General features: G+C 38.9%; 2 protein-coding genes across 2 annotated transcripts in view; one reads left to right on the forward strand and one right to left on the reverse strand.

Annotated features, from left to right (window-relative positions):
• LOC101052833 (olfactory receptor 10J3-like) overlaps positions 1 to 24,487 on the forward strand; it is a 267,018-nt gene that overhangs the window by 85,250 nt on the left and 157,281 nt on the right. The window contains exon 2 of the mRNA XM_074389874.1: positions 8,578 to 8,675. The gene's annotated coding sequence lies outside the window, so the exon portion shown is untranslated. The remainder of the gene's footprint in view (positions 1 to 8,577; positions 8,676 to 24,487) is intronic.
• On the reverse strand, positions 21,526 to 22,651 carry LOC101046250 (serum amyloid P-component-like). Its single transcript, XM_003938040.3, has 2 exons — positions 22,467 to 22,651; positions 21,526 to 22,296 (listed from the first exon to the last, which is right to left on the reverse strand). The coding sequence occupies exons 1-2, from the start codon at positions 22,528 to 22,530 to the stop codon at positions 21,689 to 21,691; spliced, it is 672 nt and encodes a 223-aa protein (XP_003938089.2). The 5' UTR covers positions 22,531 to 22,651; the 3' UTR covers positions 21,526 to 21,688.

A 24,487-nucleotide genomic window follows, 5' to 3' on the forward strand; every position in this document is an offset into this window, starting at 1 on the left:
CAGAGAACATAGGGCTCACCAGATGCTTCTAGTTTTCTTCATAAATAAACAAATAATCATTCTCTTAACAAAAAATTGTCCAGAAATTAATGTAGAAGAGAGTGTTCTCTAATGGGAGATGAGCCTAGGGAACAGGTCTTGGGGATGAGTGACACAGCCTTAGACTCGTGGTGGGAGAGCTTGGAAGTAAGGGCGTTTAGACAGCTGTTGGGGCCGAGTGCCAGTTTGTAGTTGGACCTGAAAATGTTGTGTCCAGACACTCTGAAGAGGAAAGCTTGATTGGAATATACAGTCTATAGTAGAATGGGGAAAGGGAGAAAAAGTGGAGTGTGATTCTGTTCTCTAGTGCCCTTCCTTGGAATATGCTTCTTAGGCCTTGGAGGAGAACAGTCTGTACTTCCAGCGTTGTCAAAGTGGAAACTGAGAATTCCTTCTATTGCCAAATGGAAAAGTTCTGATGTCAGGATGTAGGATAAAGAATCCTGGATCTTCAGAACTGGGTGCAATTCTCCCAGTGACCCAATCACTGTTGCTGGATCCTCCTGGTTGCCTTCCTGCCAGTGAAAGTTCAGGTCAAGGTGGCGGCTCCTGTCTGGGTGTCTATGGAAGGGTTGAGGGTGGGGAAGAAAAGATACAGTATGTTGAAGAGAAGCAGGGCCACCTATGTGCCCCAAACAGAACTGTCTTGGCCACATCAACTGGCATGCAACAAGGTTTGCCCTCAAAGAGCATAGTGGAAGAAGGCATCAGCAGCAGCAGAAAGAGGATCTGACTCGGAGCCTCAAAAAGGCAGACGTATTATGAGATATAACTGAAGATCAGCTGAGGGATTAAAAAATACCTTAAAGATGCTTTCTAAGACTTTAGGTGTTTATAGAAGACATTAAGTCACAGTAACCAACAGGAAAGACTGGATAGGAAGAAACTGAGTAGAACACAGGGTAGAACAAGATTTGTGTTCAGTAAAGGATTATTTGCTGCGTGTTCTGTTAGCTGTAAGAGAATGTGTGTGAGAGCATTTAGATGGAAAGAGGCAATGGAGGCATGCATCAAGAGTAACTGATTATCACCCTGATATGTGGTTGGATAAAACCAAAGATACACAACTTAGAGTGATGGTGGGGTCTTATTGTAAAGGCGCAAAAGGAAAAAGATGAGAATAAGATAAAAATATATAGAATATGGAACCATATTTCTGGCTACAAATGACGTAAAAAATATGGTGCTACCAGTGCTGATAGGACAATTGAGAGGATATTCACTTGGAGGAGGTGGAGGGTAGGTGATAAACTTGGTTCCTCAAATGTTAAATTTCAAATGATAGTATGACCTACATATAAGAAAGGTCTTGGAGACTTTGAAATATGTGACTGCCACTTGGAATTAGAAATACAGGTTTCAGAGGAGTCAACATATAAATGATAATGAAACAAAAAGGAATTTTGTCTTTCAGTGGAGGCGAGAAGAGAGAAAAGGTCAGGGAACCAAGCACTAACTTGAGGAAACATTTGCATTCATGGTGTTAGAGGCAAGATAAGAATGGCAGGTGGGGAGAGAGGTGGGAGACAAAAAATTATGTTTGGCAGAGAGGATAGTGTGTGGTGTCATGGAAACCAAGTCAGCGTAAGTGTCCAGGAAGTAGTATCCAGTGGTATTAAATGCATCAGAGAGATCTAAGTTGAATGCATGCTGGATTTAGCAATAAAAACTTCATTCGTAACCTTTGAAAGAGCAATTTTCATAAAGTGAGCATGTCAGAAGCCAAGTTTCGGGGAATGATGGAGGGAGAAAAAGGAAGGGAGTTTGTTTCCTAAGGTTCAGTAATTCTGACAAAGAACAAAAGGAGAGAAACAAGATTCTCTACAGGAGACTTGTGATTCAATGCATATTTATCACACAGTTTATAGATTGTCTCTTCTTGACTGAATGGCTATCATGTCTTTGTTGCCCACTTCGTAACATTTCAGCCAACCACAGAGAAAAATCAGTGTCCACTTGAGATTTTGACTGACCTTTCTACCACAGTAGCTTTTTCAAACTCTAAATGCCAGGCTCAAGCTTCTACGTCCGCTTGGTAATTCCGGCAGCTTCACAAATTGGTCAGTCAATTTCCAGGTCATGCTGATACACAAGAGTCTTTTCTTGATCTCATTTCTCTGTTCCTAATTTCAGGACTCATTTATAAAAGAAAATCTCAGCTACTTTTTCATTTCCTAATTTGGGGTTTAGTGAGATACCTTGACCATATTACCTCACTGAAATCTCACTTTTAAGTTCAGAATTCACCTGAAACTGCTCTCTGGAATGTCACCATGCCTCTATCTTGGTCTTTATCCTTCCTGACATCCCTTCCCTCCCACACTTCTTTTTGAACAACCCATCTTTATAGTTTTATAAAATACAGCTTTCATGAGATTAATGTTTATTCTTGTTTTTAAAAAATAACTTTTTAATAAAATTTACCATTCACTGGCACCCACTGGCCACACCATCTTCATGCTGTTCACAATCCCTTCATTGATACCCGGGTCTTCAGAAGGAAATGTACAAAGAAGAAAAATAGAACAGCAGGGACTCAGTGTAACTCTGTATCTTGAGTATGTTTAAAAGTTCTCTTCTCTATGTCTAGGAATATATTTTCCAGTCCACAGTGATAGAGAGTACATGCACTGAAGATGCAGATGCAGATTCCTCAGTTGTGTGGCTGCAAGAGGTCTTGGCTAGAGCTGTCTTGAGCTACTCTTGTCATCTTGTCTTTTCCTGTGCCATGTTTCTGCTCATGACCTAGAGTTTATGTCAGCACCAGAGTTTTCTTATGCTGCTCTATTTCATTGTTATCTCTAAAACTTCAAAACACAAAGAAAGAACCTCACGGAAGCTGACAAAGTTCACCTTGCTGGGTGTCTCCAGCTTCTGTGAGTGATGCCATCCATATCTTAGCTTCAGCAGGAAATACCATCATGATGACTCTCACCCACATTTGCCATGTATGTTTTCCTGAGAATGCTGGTTAGTTCAGAGACTATACTCTAGTCCCTATTCCACAATGCTTTCTAGTCTCATAGCTCAGAACCAGGAGATTTTCTTGGTCTTGTCATCTTTTTTTAAAATTTCTGGATCATTTCTTTCTTATTTTTTAAAAATTAAGATTAAAAAAAAAATTTAGTAGGTATATATATTTATGGGAATGCACTGTGGAATAAGTATATCACAGAGAATGGGGTATTTACCTTTTCAAGCATTTATCCTTTGCATTACAAATGATGATCTCTGTCATCTTGACCACCATTGACTGTTGTGTGTTTATCTGGGAATTCCTGGACTGCACAGTCTTTGTGAATAAGAGGGCATGTGCCCATTTTGTGTGTGGTGCTTTTTGCGTCGACCTGAACATGACAGTGGTCTAAATAACTACAGTGTCGCAGAGTACAAAATGAGCGCATATGCTATTTAGACCACTTCTTCTTTGACACCCTTCTCGTCATGAAACTCTCCTGCACAGTACTATCTATGAAATAAACAGTATTTTATTCTCCACACATGTGTGCATGTGTCCATGGGTTTGGCTTGCCTTTCCTATATTGACATCCTTGTTACCTCCATCATGCTTAAGATGTCCTCATCTGAGGTCTTTGCCACCTGTGCCCCTGACGTTATCACAGTCATTGTCTATATGTCTGTGCCTGTACTGCCCGCCTCAAGCACAAGCTAATGAACTCAATAGAAAACAGGTCTTTTATAAGAGGCTCATACTATCATCATTCGTTCTGCCTCTGGACACTGTTGTTTACACTCTGAGGTACATGGAGGCCAAGGATGCCATGTACAAAACTGTGGACAGAAATATTTCATAACAGATTGACTTGTTTCATCAGGAGACCTTTAGTCCAGGGCAATGTTTTTCCTGCTCACAAACATTTTACATCTCACAAGTAGACCATGCAGAAAGCTCTATTGTGAATTGGTTCAAACACTTAGACTACTTTACTACTTAAGCTCTTTGGCAGAATCTAGGATTTCTGCTCAGGGTGTACATTACTGCAGAGGTGGGTGGCACTCCAGGAGCCCTTTGATGACTTATTCTTATGTGTGAGCAAGTTCATCAAAAATCCTCCTGGCTCCCACTTCACCTGGTCATTTGGTGCTTGACTTATGTTTGAGTGGAGCAGGACAACGGATGATAATGGCAGCAGTGACTTCAGTTAAAGAATCCCAGGGACCACCTGAGACTTTCTGCAGCTCCATGATTTCAGTTTTATGACCCTTAATTGACATTTCAAAAAGGCTTTCCTTACCATGTGCTGATAGAAAAATAAATAGTTTAACAAAGAGAGGCCCTTCTTTCCATGAATTCATCCCAACTGGCCACTTAAATGGTGTGTATTTAGGTGAAGTACCCTTTACTTCTGTAGGAGGAAACAAAGACTTTTTAAAACCACATTATTGCTGCAGCCCCAGAAGCTGAGAAGAGAGAGAACAGACGGGTGGCTTGTCTCAAAAAGTGGTACCTCCATCTGGATCTCCTCTTCTTAAACATTTGTCTTCTCATTCCTTGAAGGTTTTTGGGAATTGTTAATTCCATAGTGGCTGCATGGTAACTATTGATTGGTGGTGGCTTATTCTGGGTAAGTGGTTTTGATTGCTCTTCTATAAGCGTGGACCACAATTTTCAATAAGTCAAAATTCCAAGTACTAATTTTCCCTTCTTCTGAGTGGCTGAGAGGTAGTAGGGATAAGGGGCTTAAAGTTTATTTTTGTTGGTAGAATCTTTCTTTTGAAGCACTCTTCTCTGCTCATATCTTACACTTATTTCTGGTGAGTAGTTACATGTGTAATTAAGAAAAGGATCATGTGTATCCACTGTGAGACAGAGGTACAAGATACACTGTCAAAGCCCAGGTATAGTGATATCTATTTCATACATGACTATATGTTGGGAATAAGTGATTCATTATTACTTCAGCCCAAGGTAAAGGTAAACTCTATTCATTTTCCATCTTATGCTTTTGCTGTATATATACATACATACCACAGAAGCAGGCCTGAGGCACATTTTTGTCACTTGTGATCTTCTCACCCTCCAACAAACTGCTAGAGGTCGAGGGTCCCAGAGATAGTGGCTGCCCTTTTCTCTCATTTGGCGAAACCGTGTATCACTGCCTCAGTGATAATCAGCACGTTTTGTGCCTTTGGAGGTGATTCTGAAGCTGAAGTCCCTAGGTCCCTAGGGGTTTCTTGCATGAGCTTCAGTGGGTTAGTAAATTCTCTGAAATTGTGTGCAAAATACTGCAAATGTATTTTTTCATCAGATTTTTAAAAGAAGTCTCTGATCTACCAAAGGTAAAAATCTATCGCAAAACGATTTTGATAAAAACTACAGTGAGAGGTTTTGTATTGCAACACTATACCTCTACATGAATACATACACACATAAATATATCTTAATCAAAGTGATCATGAAACAACACAAAAGCTTATGTAAAATCCTGGAATGTTTGAGAAATGACAAGAAGTGCTGTGAGATAGAGAGGAGGGACTAGAGGAGAGAATGATGGAAAATATATCTGAAGAGGCTGGGCTCCATCAGTGGTGACAGGGGCCAGCACCGTCATCATAATCATCAGTATTAGCTACTCTGCTGTCTTCTCTTTTACTCTCTACTACTCCATCCAGACAAGATTGATTGCTCTTTCATCTTTTCTTTCACAGAACTTTGCAAATACTTTGAATATTCTGGTTCTTATTATGGTGTTATTTCCAGTTTTAAAGGTACATTTTTTTCAGTAAAATATGTTGTCATATTTTTACTCAAAATATAAGTGCCGAGTATGGATAATGTACAGTCACTTGCCTAAGCCTTTACCTTTAAAAAGCTCAGGGTCTCAAGAGAGTGACTAACACGTAAAAAAAAAAAAAGTGCAGAAGTTGGGATAGGTGCACAACTAGGTAGGTGATGGTGGTAGGGTGGTAGGTGTTACAACCCTATCAGTCAATCTCCAGAGACTTTAAATGATTGCTTTGATACTTCTGACCAGTTGAAAAGATGTCTGTTCAAAAGAAGGTTTTTGCTGAGCTCTTCATGTCACCATTTCCTGAGTTTTTGTGTTTTCATGTTGTGATTTGGCTAATATCCTTTTTACCATAATCCTTTCATTCAATAAATACATCTAGCCACTCTTGAAGTATCAAGTACTGGATCCAGCACTAAGGATGCAGAGATGAGTACTATTTAGTCCATTTTAAGATGTTAGCAATGTAAAGTCCTACTTAGTCCATTTTGGGACGGTAGCAATATAATTACTCTCCATTACATGACAGCATAATAGGGAGCAGTAAAGGTTACATTACAGGGAGCTGCAAACACAGTTAATGAAGAATCCTAACTATCACTGTGGAGGTGGAGAGTCGGCTACAGGTGGGCTTTGTGCAGAAGGAAACATTTTATCGAGATCTCAAAAGATGAATATAAGTCTGCTTTGTGACAAGGAGAAAAGGAGCACTGCAGACAGTTGGAGAGTTCAGGAAGCCAGCGTGCAAGCCAGATGTGTTCAGGGCTGTTTAGAAAATGTAGAAATGATAGGATATTTTAAAGTATGTGAAGCACTTTGGATTTTATTCTTGTTGCTGTAAGCATCTTTTTGAAGGGTTTTAGTCAGAGGAGAAAAGTGATGAGAGGTACACATAAAATAAACAACTGTGACATGAATAAGCCAAGTCAAATGCACTAAACAGGAGGCTGCATTACAACTTCCAAGATTTCCATCCACCCCAAATTGTCTCATACATTCTTTGCTCACGTGCTTGTTTCTAGGACATACTATGACCACTCACACCTTTGTACTCTTCACATTCCATTTTCTTTGCCAAAACCTGTAAGTGGAGGGCAGGGATGGTAAATCTCAGGTTTCCGTTTTGGGCAACCAGGTGATCAATGAGTGGTAAGAAGCAGCCTCTCTGAAAAAGTGTCACTTAATTTGAAATATTTGCAAATAAAAATAGCAAGACATTTTAGATGATTTAAGAAGCAGAAATTCCCTTAGGAGACAACCACCATGGCTTTCCCAAAGACAGAGTCTCATGGCAGCAGCTTAAGGAAATCTGGAGGTATGGGAAGAAGAAGAAAGAGGAAGAGTAGCACTTTTCAAAGTATATGCCCTTTTTTTTTGTAACGAGCAGTCTTCTAAGGTTTGTCATACATTTCCATATGTTCCAGTTGAATATATCTTTAAATTTAACACAAGGTTTTAAAGCAGCAATAGGATTCAGAACTCAAAAAAAAAAAATCAATGTTAGCTTAACATATTTATTGATCACCTACTTTGCTCAAAAAGTCTCTGTTTTAGGCATCTTTGAGTTTTGCTTTGCAAGAAGCAAGACTTAAAAAGTTGAGAACAGACAACACCCATAGTAGGAAAGAACAATATTTGCTGTGCTAACAGACTTACTACAAAATCTAAAGGATTACCATTGTGGACATTTATTTTTGGCTCATGTAAAATGTAACTACATGTTCCTGATTGGCAAGAAGCTCTCCTCTGAGTCACAATTCAAGGACCCTACATCGTGTGGCTCTGCTTTTCTTAGGGCTTCAGAGTCCTGTGATAGATGTTCTGCCTCCAGATGGCAATGGGAGAAGTACAATGAAAAAGCCTCACCTGCTTCTTTACCATGATGATCTGGAAGTGGTACATGCCAATTCTACATGCATTCTATTGGCAAGAACTCTTCCTGTGGTCACGTGTAGAAGCAAAAGAGCCGGGAAATGTGGTTCTGGGCTGGTCAGCTGTATCTCATCTCAACAACCATGTTATATTCTGGCTTGGGAGAGGACACACAAATCACTGGTAGAGGGCTAGCCAGCCACTTCTGCCATGGAAACCTGTCATTTTTAGAGTTCAACTAAGTGAGTTTTCTTTACTGAGTTTTAAGTAGGTACATAATGATTTTATTCTTAAAATTAATGTTTAGAGAAATGTTATCAAACACATCGTCTACCATATGAAGTAAAATTTTCTTCCTTAGTTTTATTTTTTTTTTAAACTTCTGTGGTTGTTACTGTGTCATTTGGAAGCACTTCTGGGAGCTAAAAATCATCTTGTTCCTAAATGTTTCTGCTGGTCATATGGGCAGATTAGTGTTTTTGTCAGGAGGAGGGACAGTTGTTCTTAGAAATGAGTTGAGGTAGAGGGAGAGACAGAGCTTTTCCAGTAGAAGGAGAGAAGACACATTGGAAATTTAACTTAGACAAATTGACCTTCTGGAAACTCAAAAGTAGATTGTCTGCCAAGATTGCTGGGTGGGATGGAAGCTTGAAGATAAGGAAAAGAGAAAGATTGAAGCAGATCTGTGGATGATATGATGGAGGGCCGGAGATGGGATAAATAAAGGGATTGCCGCAAAATTCAACTGGCATTTGGCCCTGCTGAGGTCCACCCAGTTTGTGCCTCCCTCCTTTGCCCTTCCATTTGCATAGACCCAGCGTTGTAGGAGTAAACCTCCTAAGAATGTTGTTCTGTATGTACAGTTTGAGGATCCCATGTACTCTGTCCTCAGGACCGTGTCTTACATGTGTTTCAGTGCGTCCAACAGAGGTTTACCTAAGGAAGATTCTAATCCAAAGATGATGTAGCTCTCGAAGAAAGCAGGAGAGACTTCTGGGACCTATGATGATAAAGGTGGGTGTTGGAGGGAGGAAAAAAATGACATGGAATGAGTTTCAAGAGAGAAGAGTTTGTTTAGTAATTGGGCAGAAAGAATTGATTGTTTCTGGACACAAGAGATTGAGTTTCATATTTGCAGTCTAGGAAGTATAGCGTAGAGAGAATGATCATGGGCTCCTACCCTAGATGCTGGCTCCCTCCCAATCCTGTGTCTGCCTCTTTCTGAGAGAACTCTAGGAGTTATTTAACCTCCCAGTGTCTTAGGTGCCCATCTGTTCCTAATGACAGTACCACCTTACTGAGTTTCTCTGGTATTTAAATATATTAATTTTGCCTGAAGGATCTATTACAGTGGCTAGCACATAGCAAATACTTTTATAATGTTAGTTATCTTTATTATTTATATGCCCCTCCTGTACCTATCATCTCTGTTAAACAAATGACTGCTAAAAAAAAAAAACCAGTATAAATAGAGAAAAAATTTTAAAATGAATGAAAGGAAGAATTCTTTTCCTAGTCTATGAGTTTTAAAACATGAATGAATGCAATTAAGTGCCTTTAAAAAATTGATTATATGATCATACATATTTTTTATATGAATAGAATTTATTTCTTAGAACAGTTTTAGGTTTACACATAAATTGAGTAGATAGTACAGAGTTCCCTGCAGTTTCCCTTATTAACACCTTGCATTTATGTGGTGCATTTATGATAATTGATAAACCAATACTGATACATCATTATTCACTAACAAGCATAGTTCACATTAGGGTTCACCCTTTGTGTTGTACATTTATTTTGGTTATGACAAATGGATATTATGTATCTACAATTACAATGTCATACTAAATAGCTTCACTTCCTAAAAATCCCCTCTGCTTTACCTATTCATACTGCCTCCCTCTAGCAACTACTGATCTTTCTGTCTCTATAGTTTTGCCTTATCTACAATGACATTTAGCTGGAATCGTACAATATGTACTCTTTTAAGACTGGCTTATTTTACTTAGAAATATACATTTGAGGTTTCTTCATGTCTTTTTGTGGCTTGATAACTTATTTTCTTTTTATAGCTAAGTAATATTCCATTGTATGGATGTATCACAGTTTGTTTATCCATTTACCTATTGAGTGATATCTTGGTTGCCTCTAGTTTTTGGAATGATAGATAGAGCTGCTGGAAACATTTGTGTGCACATGTTTGTCTAGATATAAATTTTCAGTTCATTTGGATAAACACCTAAGTATGATTGCTGGGTCCTATGGTGAGACTATGTTGTGTTTTTAAAAAAAACTATCAAAATGTATGCTAAAGTGGCTTTATCACTTGCATTTATACTTGCAATGACTGATTATTCCTGTTGCTTCTTCAACCCTGTCAGCATTTGGTATTGTCAGGGTTTTTTTTTGGTTGTTGTTGTTGTTTTTTAATTTTAGCAATTTTTTTTTTTTTTTTTTTTGAGACGGAGTTTCGCTCGTTACCCAGGCTGGAGTGCAATGGTGCGATCTCGGCTCACCGCAACCTCCGCCTCCTGGGTTCAGGCAATTCTCCTGCCTCAGCCTCCTGAGTAGCTGGGATTACAGGCACACGCCACCATGCCCAGCTCATTTTTTTATATTTTTAGTAGAGACGGGGTTTCACCATGTTGACCAGGATGGTCTCGATCTTTTGACCTCGTGATCCACCCGCCTCGGCCTCCCAAAGTGCTGGGATTACAGGCGTGAGCCACCGCGCCCTGCCAATTTTAGCAATTTTAATAGATGTGTAGTAGTATCTCATTGTTTTACTTTGTAGTTCTCTAATGAGACACATTGTTGAGCATCTTTTTATATATATTATTTTCCATGTGAATACTTCTTTGGTGAAGTGTTTATTCAAATTTTTTGCCCATTTTAAATTGTGTTGTGTATTTTCTTATTGTTGAGTTTTAAGAGTTCTTTGTAGGGCCAGGCGCGGTGGCTTAAACCTGTAATCCTAGCACTTTGGGAGGCTGAGGCGGGTGGATCACGAGGTCAAGAGATCGAGACCATCTTGGTCAGCATGGTGAAACCCTGTCTCTACTAAAAATACAAAAAATTTAGCTGGGCATGGTGGTGCATGCCTGTAATCCCAGCTACTCAGGAGGCTGAGGCAGGAGAATTGCTTGAACCTAGGAGGCGGAGGTTGCAGTGAGCCTAGATCGCGCCATTGCACTCCAGCCTGGGTAACGAGAGTGAAACTCCGTCTCAAAAAAAAAAAAAAAAAAGTTCTTTGTATATTTTTGATAGAAGTCCTTTATGAGATATGCATTTTGTAAATATTTTCTATCAACCTGTGACTTGTCTTTTCACTTTCTCAACAAAGTATTCTACAGAGAACATGTTTATAATTTTAACAAAGTCTAACATCGATTTTTTCATGGATTATACTTTTGGTGTTTTATCTAAAAAGTCATGATCAAACCCAAAGTCGCCTAAATTTCTCGTTGGTTATCCTCTATGCATTTTATGGTTTTGTGTTTTACATTTAGGTTTATAATTCAGTTTAGTTAATTTTTGTAAAAGGTATCTATTTTGTGTCTAGATTCATGTAATCCTATGCAGTTAACAAGTTGTTTCAGCACCGTTTGTCAATCATTCTTTCTCTATTGACTTGCCTGTGCTCTTTGGTTAAAGATCAGTTTATTTGCGTAGGTCTATTTCTAGACTCTTACTCCATTTCATTGATCGCCTTATTCGTTCTTTTTCCAATACCACATCATTTTTTCTAAAAGTCCTGAACAGTGTTAGCTCTAGGATTTTCTTGTTCTGCTTCAGGATTGGGTTGACTATTCAGGATCTTATTCTTTCTATATAAACTTCAAAATCAGTTTGGTAATATCCACAAATAATTTGCTAAAATTTTAATTGTTATTATTGCCTTACATCTATGGATCAAGTTGGGAAAACCAATATATCTCTGTTTATTAGGATTTTCTTTGATTTTTAAAAATCAGTTCTATAGTTTTCCTCACATAGATCTTGCATGTATTTTGTTAATTTATACCTAAGTTTTTCGATTTGTTTGTGCTAATGTAAATGATGTGTTTCTAATTTCAAATTCCAATTGTTCTTTGCTGGTACATAGGAAAGCAATTGACTTTTATATATTAACCAACAGCATACTTTTATATTCTGCAGACTTGCTATAATTGCTTATTAGTTCCAGGAAGGTTTTTTCCCCAGTCAACAATAAATAATCATGTCATCTGCTAACAAATACAGTTTTGGTTCTTTTTCTACAATTTATATACCTTTTGCTTCCTTTTATTGTTTTATTGCATTAAGACTTTTTCAATACAATGTTGAATAGAGATGATGAGAGAAGACATCTTTCCAATCTTAGAAGAAAAGCATCTTGTTCCTAATCATTAAGTATGAACTTATCTGTGGATTTTGGAAAATATACTCTTTTTCAAGTTGAGTGTTCTCACTACTATTTTCTAAAAGATTATAGATAATTAATATATTTTCTTTCTTAAATATTTGTTTCTTAAATTCACCAGTGAAACCATCTGACCCTTGTGCTATTATTTTTAGAGGATTATTAATTATCAATTTAATTTATTTAATAGATACTGGGCTATTCACACGATGTATTTCTCCTTGTGTGAATTTTGGTAGATTGTGTCTTTCAAATAATTTTTCCATTTCTTCTAAGTAAGCAATCAAATTTGAGAGCATAGAGACATTTACATAATATTCCTTTGTTATCCTTTTAATATCCACAGGATTGGTAGTAATTTCTGATATTAGCAGTTTGTGACATCTTTCTTTTTCTTCTTGGTTAGTCTGACTAGAGGCCTATCAATTTTATTAATTTTTTCAGAGAACTGGCTTTTTATTTCAGTGATTTTCTCTTTCAATTTTTTTCCTGCTTTCAATTTCATTGATATCTGCTTTAATTTTTCTTTCTTTTGTTCTGTTTGCTTTAGGTTTATACTGCTGTTTTTTTTTTCTCTAGCTTATAAAAGTAAAAATTTTAGATTATTGATTTTAAATATTTCTTATTTTTAAATATATGTATTCAATACTACAAATTTCCCCTGAGCACTGCTTTTTCTTCATTCCACAAATTTAGAAGAGTTGTATTTCATTTAGTCCAAACATTTTAACATGTCTTTTGAACTATCTTCTATGACCTACATTTTATTTAGAAATGTGTTGTTTAATCTGCATGCATTTTGGAATGTTCCAGCTATCTTTCCATTTTTTTTTCTATTTTAATAGTATTCATTGGGATTTGAGAGCATGCTTTGAGTGATGTTTATTATTTTGTTCATTGTGTTTCATGGCCCAGAACATGATCTATCTTGGTAAAAATTCCATGTGAGATTGAGAAGAATGTGTATTCTGCTGCTGTTAAACAGTGGATTCCATAAATGTCCACTAGATTCTGTTGCTATTTAGTTCAACTATATCTTCTCTAATTTTCTGCCAGCTGGATCAGTCAATTACTGATGGTGTAGGGCAGTGTTGAAGACTGTGGTTATAATAGTGAGTTTGTCAGTTTCTCCTCATAGTTCTATCAGTTTTTGTCTCATGAGTTTTGGCCCTCTCTTATTAGAACAATTCCCTCAAAACCAACAACAAAATATACTAGATGTTCTGGTGGAAATAATGGACAATATGAAGGGACTGATGAATAATGTAAGCAGAGAAAAGGAAACTAGAAAAGAACCAAAAGAAAATGTTAGAAATTTTAAAAATTATAACAGAAATTAAGAATACCTTTGATGGATTTGTCAGTAGACTGGACGTGGTCAAGGAAAGAAGCAGCAAGTTTTTTTTCATTAGAACTCTTAGTATATTATCATAGCTATTTTAAATTCCCAGGCTTCCAATCATTCCTAGATCTATGCTCTATCTGCATGTGGTTCTGATGCTTACTTGTCTCTTTAGACTTTTCTTCTTGCTTTTCAGGATGTCTTGTAATTTTTAATAACTTATACATGATATATTAGGCAATAGGAACTAAGGTAAATAGGCTTTAGTGTGAGGCTTTAGATACAGTTATCTGGCTAAGAAGAGTTAGGCCATGTTACTTTTTGCTGTAGCTGCAGTTGTCAAGTTCCTCTAGTTTTCTCATTTTTTGTTCCTAGAGACTCCTTCTTAAATAGAATCCATGCCTTGCTACTCTATCACTTGTAATCCACTGTTAGCATGTTAGAGCCCTATTGATGTGGTGGCAAGGTATTGGAAAGGATAAGTGCCCAATCATCTTATGATTAAATATCTGTTTTGCATTTTTTTTTCCTTTGGGATGTAGTCTTGCTCTGCTGCCTGGGCTAGAATGCAGTGGTACATTCTTGGCTCAATGTAATCTCTGCCTCCTGAGTTCAAGTGATTCTCCTGCTTCAGCCTCCTGAGCAGCTGGGATTACAGGTACACACCACCATGCCCATGCCCAGCTAATTTATTTTTGGTGGAGATGAGGTTTTGCCATGTTGGCCAGGCTGGAGCTTTTTTTTTCCAAGTATATAAAACTTTATTATTAACTCTCATCACCATGCTATACACTAGGTATATAGAACTTCTCATTTCTTCTACTTCCCAGCCCCTAGTCACCACCATCCTACCCTCTATTACTATGAGTTCAACTTTTTTTTAAAGGTTCTACATCTAAATGAAATCATGCAATATCTGTCTTTCTGTACCTGGCTTATTTTTTTAGCATAATGTCTTCCAGCTTCATCCATTTTGTTGTAAATGACAGAATTTCCTTCTTTTTAATGGCTAAATAATATTCCATTGTGTATATATACCACATTTTTAAAATCTATTCATCTGTTGATGGGAACCTACGTTGATTCCATGTCCTGGCTATGGTCGATAGTGCTGCAATGAACATGTGAACATGGGTGTAGAAATACCTCTTCAAGATAGTGATTTAATTCCTTTGGGTATATGTCCAGAAGTGGGATTGCTGGATCATGTGGTAATTCTATTTTTAATTTTTTTTTTAATCTTTTCAAGAGGGCCAGAGTCCTTGGGCTGTGACCTTCAGAAGAGTTTCTTAGTTAATTTTTTTTTCCCCTCTCCCCTTATATAAGACAGGAAGGCCAGAGGGGGCGTATACTGTCCAATTGCCTTATCCTTTATTCGTTATATGCTTGCTTTCACAATGCAGGAAGTATTCTTTAAATGTTGTCAAGTATTTATTTAAAAGAAAACTTGGGTACTGTTGGGGAGGACAGATGAGGGAACACCTTCCGATACTCTGAGCATTTCATCCTAAAATTGCATAGTGAATTTAGCACACACCGTGTACTTAACCAGATTCACCTTCCTTTGGAGACCACAGTGGTTTTAAATGTCCACAGATTCTTTGGTACTCTTCCCTTCAGGAGGTGGAGGCCCCCCTTCTATTTGAGAGTGAAATGGACTTAGTGAGTCACTTCTGATGAATAGAAAAAAAAAATGAAAATGTGATTTCAAAAATGGGGTCATCGAAAGCACTGCAGCTTCTTGCCTGCTCTCTCGCCTGCTCTTGGATCACTCAGATGAGGACACCCAGGAACTGGCGAGAAACTGAAGCTTTCTGCCAACACCCAGTAGGAAATGTAGCTGTCATTAGCTGTCAGTGGACTGTCGTCAAGTGGATCCACTAGTGTTGATCAGGCCTTGAGATGACCACACGCTGGCTGACATGTTTGCAACATCATGAGATACCCTGGACAGAACCACATAGCTAAGTTGCTCCTGGATTCCTGACTCTCAGACTCTCAGACACTGTGTGAGATAGAAAGGTTTGTGTTTGTGTTTTAAACTACCTTCTAATACAGCTATTTAAAATATATCTATGATGACTTAAGCATATTCCTTGGCAGTCTTATTCTACTACCCATCACACACACACACACACACACACACACACACACACACACACACACAGAGTCTTATTCTATTACACCTCTGTCTCTCTCCTGTTGATTTCCAAAATATTCAAATCTAATTTCTTAAATATTATAATTTTGCCCATCTCATTACATTTTAGTGCTATTTACCTGTTAGAGATGGCAATCTGATCAATTTGACTAGGTAATCCATCCCTTAATGTGCCTCTTTTGGGGGTAGAAGAGCAATACAATACCATTTTAGCAGTGGTATTTAAGGCTTTTCACCAAGGCTAGAGACTGACCCTGGAAATAGTGAACCCTAGAGCCAGGAAGTGAGTCTGTAAGAGCCCTGGGGTGGGCCTCATGTTTTCTTTCTTCAGTCCTTGTATTATTATTCAGAGGGAATATAGTACTCGATATACATTAAGTAAGAGGATGATGAAAGGCAGCATAGAGACAGGGAAGTGAGGATAGCATCGTTTCCAATGACTTGCCTTGGTGACTAAATGATGTTGGAGGCCTAGTGAAGTGTGGACTCTGTGGTATCACTATACATTCTTTCATTCAACAGATATTTATTGAGCACCCACTAATGTGTCAGGCACTATTTTAGGTGCTGAGCACATACTGGTAAGTACACAAATCCCCTCACACCAGAGAACTTGTATTCTGGTGGTTTTGAGGTTCATTCAGGTCGGGTCCTTATCATGGCCCAGCCATAACTGACCCCAGTCAACTCACAGTTGTAGCAAAGGATCTTTGTACTACTCTCTATCCCCACAATCTCTATTCGCTAAAGGTGACTCTGTGACAGAAGAAATTCATTAATAAATTCCAAACAAGTTGTTCTTTACAGAAAGAGCTTCCAAAAATGATTATAAATTCTGGAGGCTGAATATCTTGTGATATATTCATGTATCAGTATGTTAGTCCTAAGGTCATTTTATACAATAGAAAAGAAAAGAAAAATGAAGAGAATAGGAAACCAAAATCTAAGGATGCAAAAGACATGTCATTTGTTCAGGAAAGAATTAACGTCAGAACCATGGACACTTACAAAGAATCAGATCTTTGCGATGAAGATTGTGCCTGGAAAGTAAGTATGTGTTGTCTTAGGGAGGCTCTGGGAGGCTGAGGAAATTAGTTCTTGTTAGTTTCTTCTTGACAGGCCTGGGCAGAGGCTGAGGCCCTGCAGAGCCTGCTTTTCACTTCACTACCTGTGGCAAAACAGTAAGTAGGCTTGCGCATCAGTTAGAGCCTCATTGCAGGAAGCAGAAATCATGCAAGCTATTATAAACAGAAAGATGTTTAAACAAAGTGATTAAGTGTTTACAAAATCACAGAGGACCGTAGACGCAGGCTCTAAGCTGTGTCTTTGGGAATGACTAGAACAAGATTACTGAACCAGCCCACCAGGGGTGCTCCTGCCTCTGCAAAAGTCAGGAAGGTGAGGGATCAGGAGGTCACTCCCAGCCTGCAGCTTTCACAAACTCCCCACTCCAATAGTGATCCAGGGTTCAGAAAGCCACTGACGCTGAGGCAGATGGCTGTCAGCAGCGAAGTAGCTAGTGGCCAGACCCTGGATTACATATTTGTTCTGCTTTGTTTTTTCCACCACTACCACCACAACTGCCTCTTGAAACCTGCGAAGCTAGTCTCTAGAAGCTGGAATGCTGCTTCAGAAAAACAACATTGCCACAACTTTGCTGGCTACTAAATACCCAAGAATTCAGCATCTTGCATGTAACATAGTTCCAGCCAATGAAGTGTAGCAGATTTCTGCATGGAGTGGGATGGGGTAGAGGGCTTCTAGAAAACTTTGGCTTTTCTAAAATATAGAATGGGTATTTCCAGTGCTTGCCTCTTTCTCTTTCTTTTTACCTTAAAGATGAATGTGATGGCTGGAACTGCTGAAGCCATTTTATGACCTACATTGTTAGAATCAACATGATCTGGAAGAAGACATTAAAAATGCACCACTCTGGACCACTTGCTTTAAACCTCTTGGTATGAGACACAGAAAAAATATATATCTTTGTTAGTTTAAGCCACTGTTAGTACAGGAGTTGGAGTGTTGGCAGTTAAAAGCATTCCAAATGTCTCTAACAGCTTTTCTTTACCTATCTACTCCTTTTTCTTTCTTCTCTTTCCTCTGTTCCCCCCTACCCCACTTTCTCTAGCAACCCTTTCATCTGTCTGTCCGTGTTTGTGAGGTGGGTAGATGGTACCCAAGAGGTTGCACTAAAGAAATCCATTACCTCAGCACATTTTTGTTTTCGTTGGAGGTCATGTATCTCCTAGAGACATAGCTGAGGTGGCCCTTTGGAGCCTCCAGGCCTCATGTAATATATCCGCTGCAATATTCTAGCCAACCCTGACTCTTACAGTTGTATTATTCCAGATGTAAACTCTGTACTATCCCAACTGTGAGGTCGTTTCTCTGAGTACCGATTAGGTTGAAACACATAAATGAAATTGGTGATATTTGATCATTTTCACTACAAAAATAGTTTTAAATTCATGTGGTGCAACTTAAGGTGATCTGTAGTCATAGAGGATAATGGAAAAGTCTGAAGCTCAAATGAAGCTAATTTATAACTCAAAGAGCTATTATCTATATCAGGTCAAAGTGATCCATGTCTGGTTCCTCTTTTCATGTCAGCATTGGGTTATCTCTTTGGGTCATCTGAAAAGTTCAGTTTCGCACTTCAAAAGGAACTAGCAATGCACACTTCTAGGTCAAATCTTTCACTTTTTGTCATCTCAACTCAATCTGAAGCTAAATTTTATTGTAGTCTTAAGTAGACTATTATTTACTGTAATCTCAAAGATCTACACTGAATTTCCCTAAGTACATTGTGGGATATAATGGTATGGAGCAGAGTATTACTACATGTGCTGTATTAGCCAAACCGTATCATGTGCTTTTCTCCTGGAAAATTTCTTAGTAAATTGTATGGGAGGAGCTTATTGTAGACTCTTCACCCAGTCTCCAACCATAGGTAGTAGACTCACCCATGAATATGGTAGAGGATCAAAAGAAGGACATTGATGTTAGTGCCTGCTCTGCCCACTGGGCATTAATCCTAGGACACCGATATATCCATTGTTCCCCAAGGCTTCATTGGCTCTGTGACAACTGGAAGGATCAGAAATGATCATGATCTCTGACTCTGGTTTCTTTCTTCAGGTATGTTTCTGGGCCTCTATGCTGTGAAGATTTAAAAAAAATCTTTCCTGGTGGGTTATGAATGTCACCAGTGTTCCCTAAGTCAAGATTTTTTTCTCCTTTGCTACCACTGCCAATGTGTCTGATAGTTACAGAAGGAACCAGGGGAAGGTTACCAGATCCAATTCAGTTAACACAACTAACTGACTATTGTAACTTACAGACATTATCAATGAGAATCAACACTTCTGAAAAAGGTTTATTTTTCCTCCTGAAGAAGAGGTTGAGAGAAAATGTACAGCATTAACAAGAGGCTGGAGAAATGTCAATGTTCAGTAGCCAGTGTTTACAACATTAGTTAATCGTTGAGTTGGAGAAATTTGTTCCAGTGGCAAAACTCTTTGGGCAGATATTCCATCTGTTTTACTCTGTCCTGTATCTTCTGTGCTTAGCACAGGGTCTGACACATAGTAGATGTGAAATAAATATTGGTTTATTAGACAAGTGAAGGAAGGAATAAAGTGGTTATGTGATATCAAAGTTCTATAAGCCAGGCCTCAGAACTTCTCCATGTTTTACAGAAGAGGAGTCTCCTTTCCCATTGGGATGGGACTATCTGTGTGGTGAAGCTGAGTAGTATTTTATTCACATGGTAGCTCTCTGATCTTCTTCATGAACCACTACTCAGTAGGCAAAGCAGTGGGGGTGTCTGGAGTGATAATTTAAGTCATCCCTTTAGATGGTAATCTTCTGGAATAATTGATCAGTGTTTCCAATTTCCATGCTCTTCCCAACACTTCCCAAAGATGGTGACTGGATATAGAAAACGGAATGTGCTTTCACCCATGTGGGTCCCATAGAAGCCATATTGTCTTTCATACCACCTGCTTTCTGAGCTCCTTTCAGGGTCTAAAGAAACATATTCCCCATTTGGAAACAGAGATCACAAGTTAAGCTATATTTCTAGGCCCCTCTCCCAAACTGAGTTGAATCACCACATTCACTTTGATGGGATGATTCCTGGATTAGCATAGGCAGCCTGGAGAGGAGGAATCAGGACACACAAATCTAACTGATTCTCCTTCTCTTCAGTCTGCCTTTTCCTTCATACAACCCTTAAGGGACAGAAGGAACAAATTGTCCTGTAATTTATTTCCATCTTTTTCCCTTATCCATCATTCAGTAGGTATCTTCGATTGAACAGGGCTATGTTTCAGCAGCAAATAGAAGCTGGACTGTCAGTGGCTTGATATAAGATAGCACACATCTACTGTACACTGTGCACGGTGGGGTGTTCTGCTGTAAACCATCACTCAGGGATCTTAGCTGACAGAGTCACCACCAGCTTGTGGCTGCACCAGAATGGGTTTTGTGGACTTTCCAACATGTGGACTTTCCCACACCTCCCCATGTGTAGAGATCTCACACTCACACTTAAATACTTTTTTGTCTTACTAAATTATGCCTACCTGGGAACAATATGTCACATAGCTTAGTCCCAGGGATGGAAGGCTACACGGGAGAGATGTTTTAAAGGAAAAACTAAAATGCATTAAATTAATGCTGGCAAAAGATTATTGCCATTATATTCATCAAATAGAAAAGGTCAGATAGTGTTTTTGTTCTTTCTAGTATTAAAAAAATAAAATTGTAAAAAAGTATATTGATATGATTTGGCTCTGTGTCCCCACCCAAATCTCATCTCAAATTGTAATTCCTACATATCAAGGGAGGGTCTTTGTGGGAGGTGATTGGATCATTTACAATGGAAATGGGGGACCATTTCCCCCATGCTGTTCTTGTGACAGTGAGTGAGTTCTTATGAGATCTGATGGTTTTACAGTGTAGCACTTCCCCTTTGCTTGCTTACTCTCTCTCACCACCATGTAAGACGTGCCATGCTTCCCTTTCACCTTCCACCATGATTGTAAGTTTCCTGGGGCCTCCCAAACCATGTGGAACTGTGAATCAATTAAATCTATTTTCTTTATAAATTACCCAGTCTCAGGTAGTATCTTTACAGTAGTGTGAAAACAGATTAATACGTGTATTATAAACAGAAAATATGTGGTTACATCAGGAGATGGCAAAAGGAAGTAAAACATTTCTCACACCAACAAAACACCTGACTATTCTGGTCTGCCTGCCATTTTCTTACTAGTTGGTGGGGAAGCTGACGGGACTTGTAAGAAATATATGCAGCAGCTCTTCCTTCGCATTTAGAAAACCTTTTCAGTCTCAAATGACAACTCTATTATATAAGTACCTGGGAATCTTTAAGGGATTTTAAGCAAAGGTGACATGAGTACTATTGAGAACATATTTTCTTGGTGACCATGGGATGCTGTATGATCTTTAATTATACACAGTGCTCCTGGGGCTACTGGCTATGAGGAAGACTCACCTTGGCCCACATGGTCCCGATAGTCCTGCTGCCCTGGTTTACATGCATGTGTTTTACTGGAAGGGGTCTAGGGATGTGTCATAAGGAAAGAAGTAAGAGCTCTTCATGGCTAGAGCAATCCCAGAACTGTTCTTTCTATTTCTATTAGCTTTGACCTGGAAATCCAATTTGGCATTCTTCAATTAAATTCCACACAAATAATTGCAAGTAAATAATTGTTCGTTGTGAGTAAAACAAGAATAAACTCCATTAAATGAAAAGTCTAAAAGTTTCTACTACTAAACAAGTGTAAACCTTTTACTTTTTCCTTCTTATTCCAAGTTTTGTTTTTATTATATCCTGGTTCTTCCCCACTTTCTGAATAATGGCAACACTTGAAAACATGACTTAGGAATGAGAGATGTTTTGGGCTGTGAAAAAAAACTGAACAAATGCTAGGAGGCATTGTACTTTTATTGTAAATTAAGCAGCTCAGTAGATAGGAAATTCAAAGAAAACAGAGAAATAGCCATAGGGCATGAAGGAGAATTGTCTTCAGAGCTGGCCTTTCATGTTGGTGATTTTCTTCCCAGTAACTTTGTCCTATTGAAGTAGAATTTCAACTCCATTTAAGGGGCTTGGTGACCACATAACCTTGCATTGTATAGTTCAGTGCCTGCCAGTCCAGAATACTGGGTTTGATGTAGATACCTTGATACACAAACCAGATCTCTTCTGGGGACAGCACAGAGTCCCACATGTACACATCTCCAATCTCTCCCACAAAGGACTGGCTCTTAACAAACTTGCCTTTATAGGAATACTGTCTCTGCCCCAGGACAATCTTGGGGTGAGCTCCCACAGAGTAACCCTGCCTCAGCCCCTTCCTCACCAAAGGCTTCCCATTGACCCAGAACTCAGCAATACCCGAGGAGGACTCCCAGCTAGCACAGATGTGCACCGGGGCAGGGAAATTTTCATAGACCTTGAAGAAAACTTTGTCACCCCTAATGATAAGGTTGTACTCTCCAATTTGAGATTTAAAAATGACCATCTCATTGCTCTGGGTCTGGATGCTATAGGAAAAGAGGCTGTAGCCACGGGAGAGGTTGGTATAAGCACGAAGACATACAGTGAAGTTCTGCAGAGGTTTCTCCAGCTGTGTAGTCAAGCTCACGTGAGCACTGTTCGATTCTTTGGGGAAAATGAAGACCTTCCCAATCATGTCTGCAAGAGAAAAAAGATTGATATCAGAATCTTCACCTGAAAAGTAAACAGGAAAAGAATCACTAATTCAATTTTATTTTTGGCAACCTCTTATCTTTTATTCCTACCATCTATCCCTACCACCCCCAGCTACCCTACCCAACGTAGTCATATACCCCTGACCTCCCTACTTGTTTGGGCAACGGCTTCCAGGAGGCTGGTGAGAACAGAAACCCAAAACAGCAGTTTATCCATCTTTTTGGCCTGGGCTGTCACAGCAGTAGCAGTGACCAGGATGAGGGTAGCAGGTAGCACAATGGTTGTGCCCACCCAGCTTGCAACTTAGTTACATAGAGATTCACAAACTTAGGCTGCAGGCTATTCAGGGTTTATATACACTTTGTGTGAGGATAGGTGAGGAAGAGCACCAATAATGTGTGAGTGATTTTCCAGCTCTGCCCACTTTGTGTCAGCAATCAGAGCTGCTGATGGGGAAGGAGTGGTGAGGCCCTAGGCTGGAAAAATCAATGGGAGTTATTTATTAGACACAAGTGCCTGCTAGAGCTCCAAGTCTTGTGACCCAGATTCTGCTGCTGGCAAGACAGTGGTTACAGAGCTGCAGGGTTATGGATGAGATGAGGGGCTGGGCTGGTCATGTCAAGAGGGTGTCATGCGACTCTCCACTCTGTCTGAGGATCTTGTGTTCTTCCATGAGATCCTGAGTCATGTGGAGGGTCTTCCTGAGCTCAGGGCTCTAACAGGCTGTGGAAACAAGGCCTCTTCTTTCTTGTTTGTTCTGTGAAGTAGTCTTCTGTTTGTAGAACATTCTGGGATTCTGCTTTCTGCTGAATAAACACTGAAAATCTATACCCTCCTCCTATTAATTTAGTATAATATGCCAGCACTTTGTTAAGGAGATTCAGAAAACTGGAGGATAACCTCTCCCGTTTCTGAGGAATTGTTCTGACCATCTCTCACCTGCCTCTCTCCCTTTTCCTTTTCATATATGACTTGCCTTCCCAGATACTCATTCACTGTTCTCAGAGAGATCAGCAGTTGACCAACAGTTTTGTTATCTTCTGACCCCAGCCATTTAAGGCGAAGTTTAATAACCAAATATGGTGATAGTCTCTCAACATTCATGCATGCATATATGCATGCATTCACTGAACATACTTTCTGTGAATGTCTATTGTGTGCCATGCATTATGTAGATTTTATTTTCTTTTTTGATGGGCTTTAACAGTGACCCCCATTTCTCTTGTGGTTAAATGGTCATAAATGCTGTTATAACTCAACCTTGCTTTTTCCCCCCCCCCAAATATCAAACTGAAATTTCTTAACCACAGATATTTATTATTCCATTTATCCTACTTCTTTAATTCTGTTAATCTGCTCTACACCTTATTGCGATTACTCTACTCCTGAACACTCCTCTTCTTCTTTACTATTATTATTATTATTTTGCCAGCATTTCATCGACGCTTCTTCATCTTTCCTCCCAACATTCTTGGATGAATTTTCTTGATTCAGTAACTGCCACCCATAATCTTTTTTTCCTCCTGGTCTGATCTTCAGAGTGGGTCATACCTTAATTGCCACTTTCTCAAAGCAGTTCCCCACTTTGTCATTTCTCTGAATGTCTGAATGAGGTTTGTAGTTGCCATTTGCTCAAGCACCTTTTGTGTCTTGAATGAAATGCAGAATCATTATCCTGGGATCTGGAGCCATTCACAGTTATTTCCCAATCTATTGGTCTGACTTTGCTTCCTCCACAAATCCTATTGTGTGGTCAAACTCATCTACTTATAAATCATATTACATGCCATGAGTCTCTCCTTTTAAATACTTTGACCCATTCTCTTCTTAATAACTGAAGTAGCCTTCAGACATATCCTGCTTCTTAAACTCCAATGCCTCTTAAAAGTCTGTTTCATATGTCATCTCCATGACATCTCTCCTGATCTAATAAATTAGGATGTTTTTGTCTCCTGAATGTCATAGTAATGAAGTGCAAAGGTTTTGGAATTAGACAAACCTGGATTTCAAATCTAGCTTTCTCATTTTGTAAATGTGTACAGTTAGGGAAGCATTTAAACATTTTGAACCTGTAGTTCCTCAGGTGTGAAACAGGAATATCCCCACATTCATGGGATTTGAGTAGCTAGTAATGCACACCGAATACTCAGCACAGTACTTTGTGCATAGGAAG

Source organism: Saimiri boliviensis, chromosome 19 (assembly GCF_048565385.1).
Source record: "Saimiri boliviensis isolate mSaiBol1 chromosome 19, mSaiBol1.pri, whole genome shotgun sequence".
Taxonomy (NCBI): Eukaryota; Metazoa; Chordata; class Mammalia; order Primates; family Cebidae; genus Saimiri; species Saimiri boliviensis.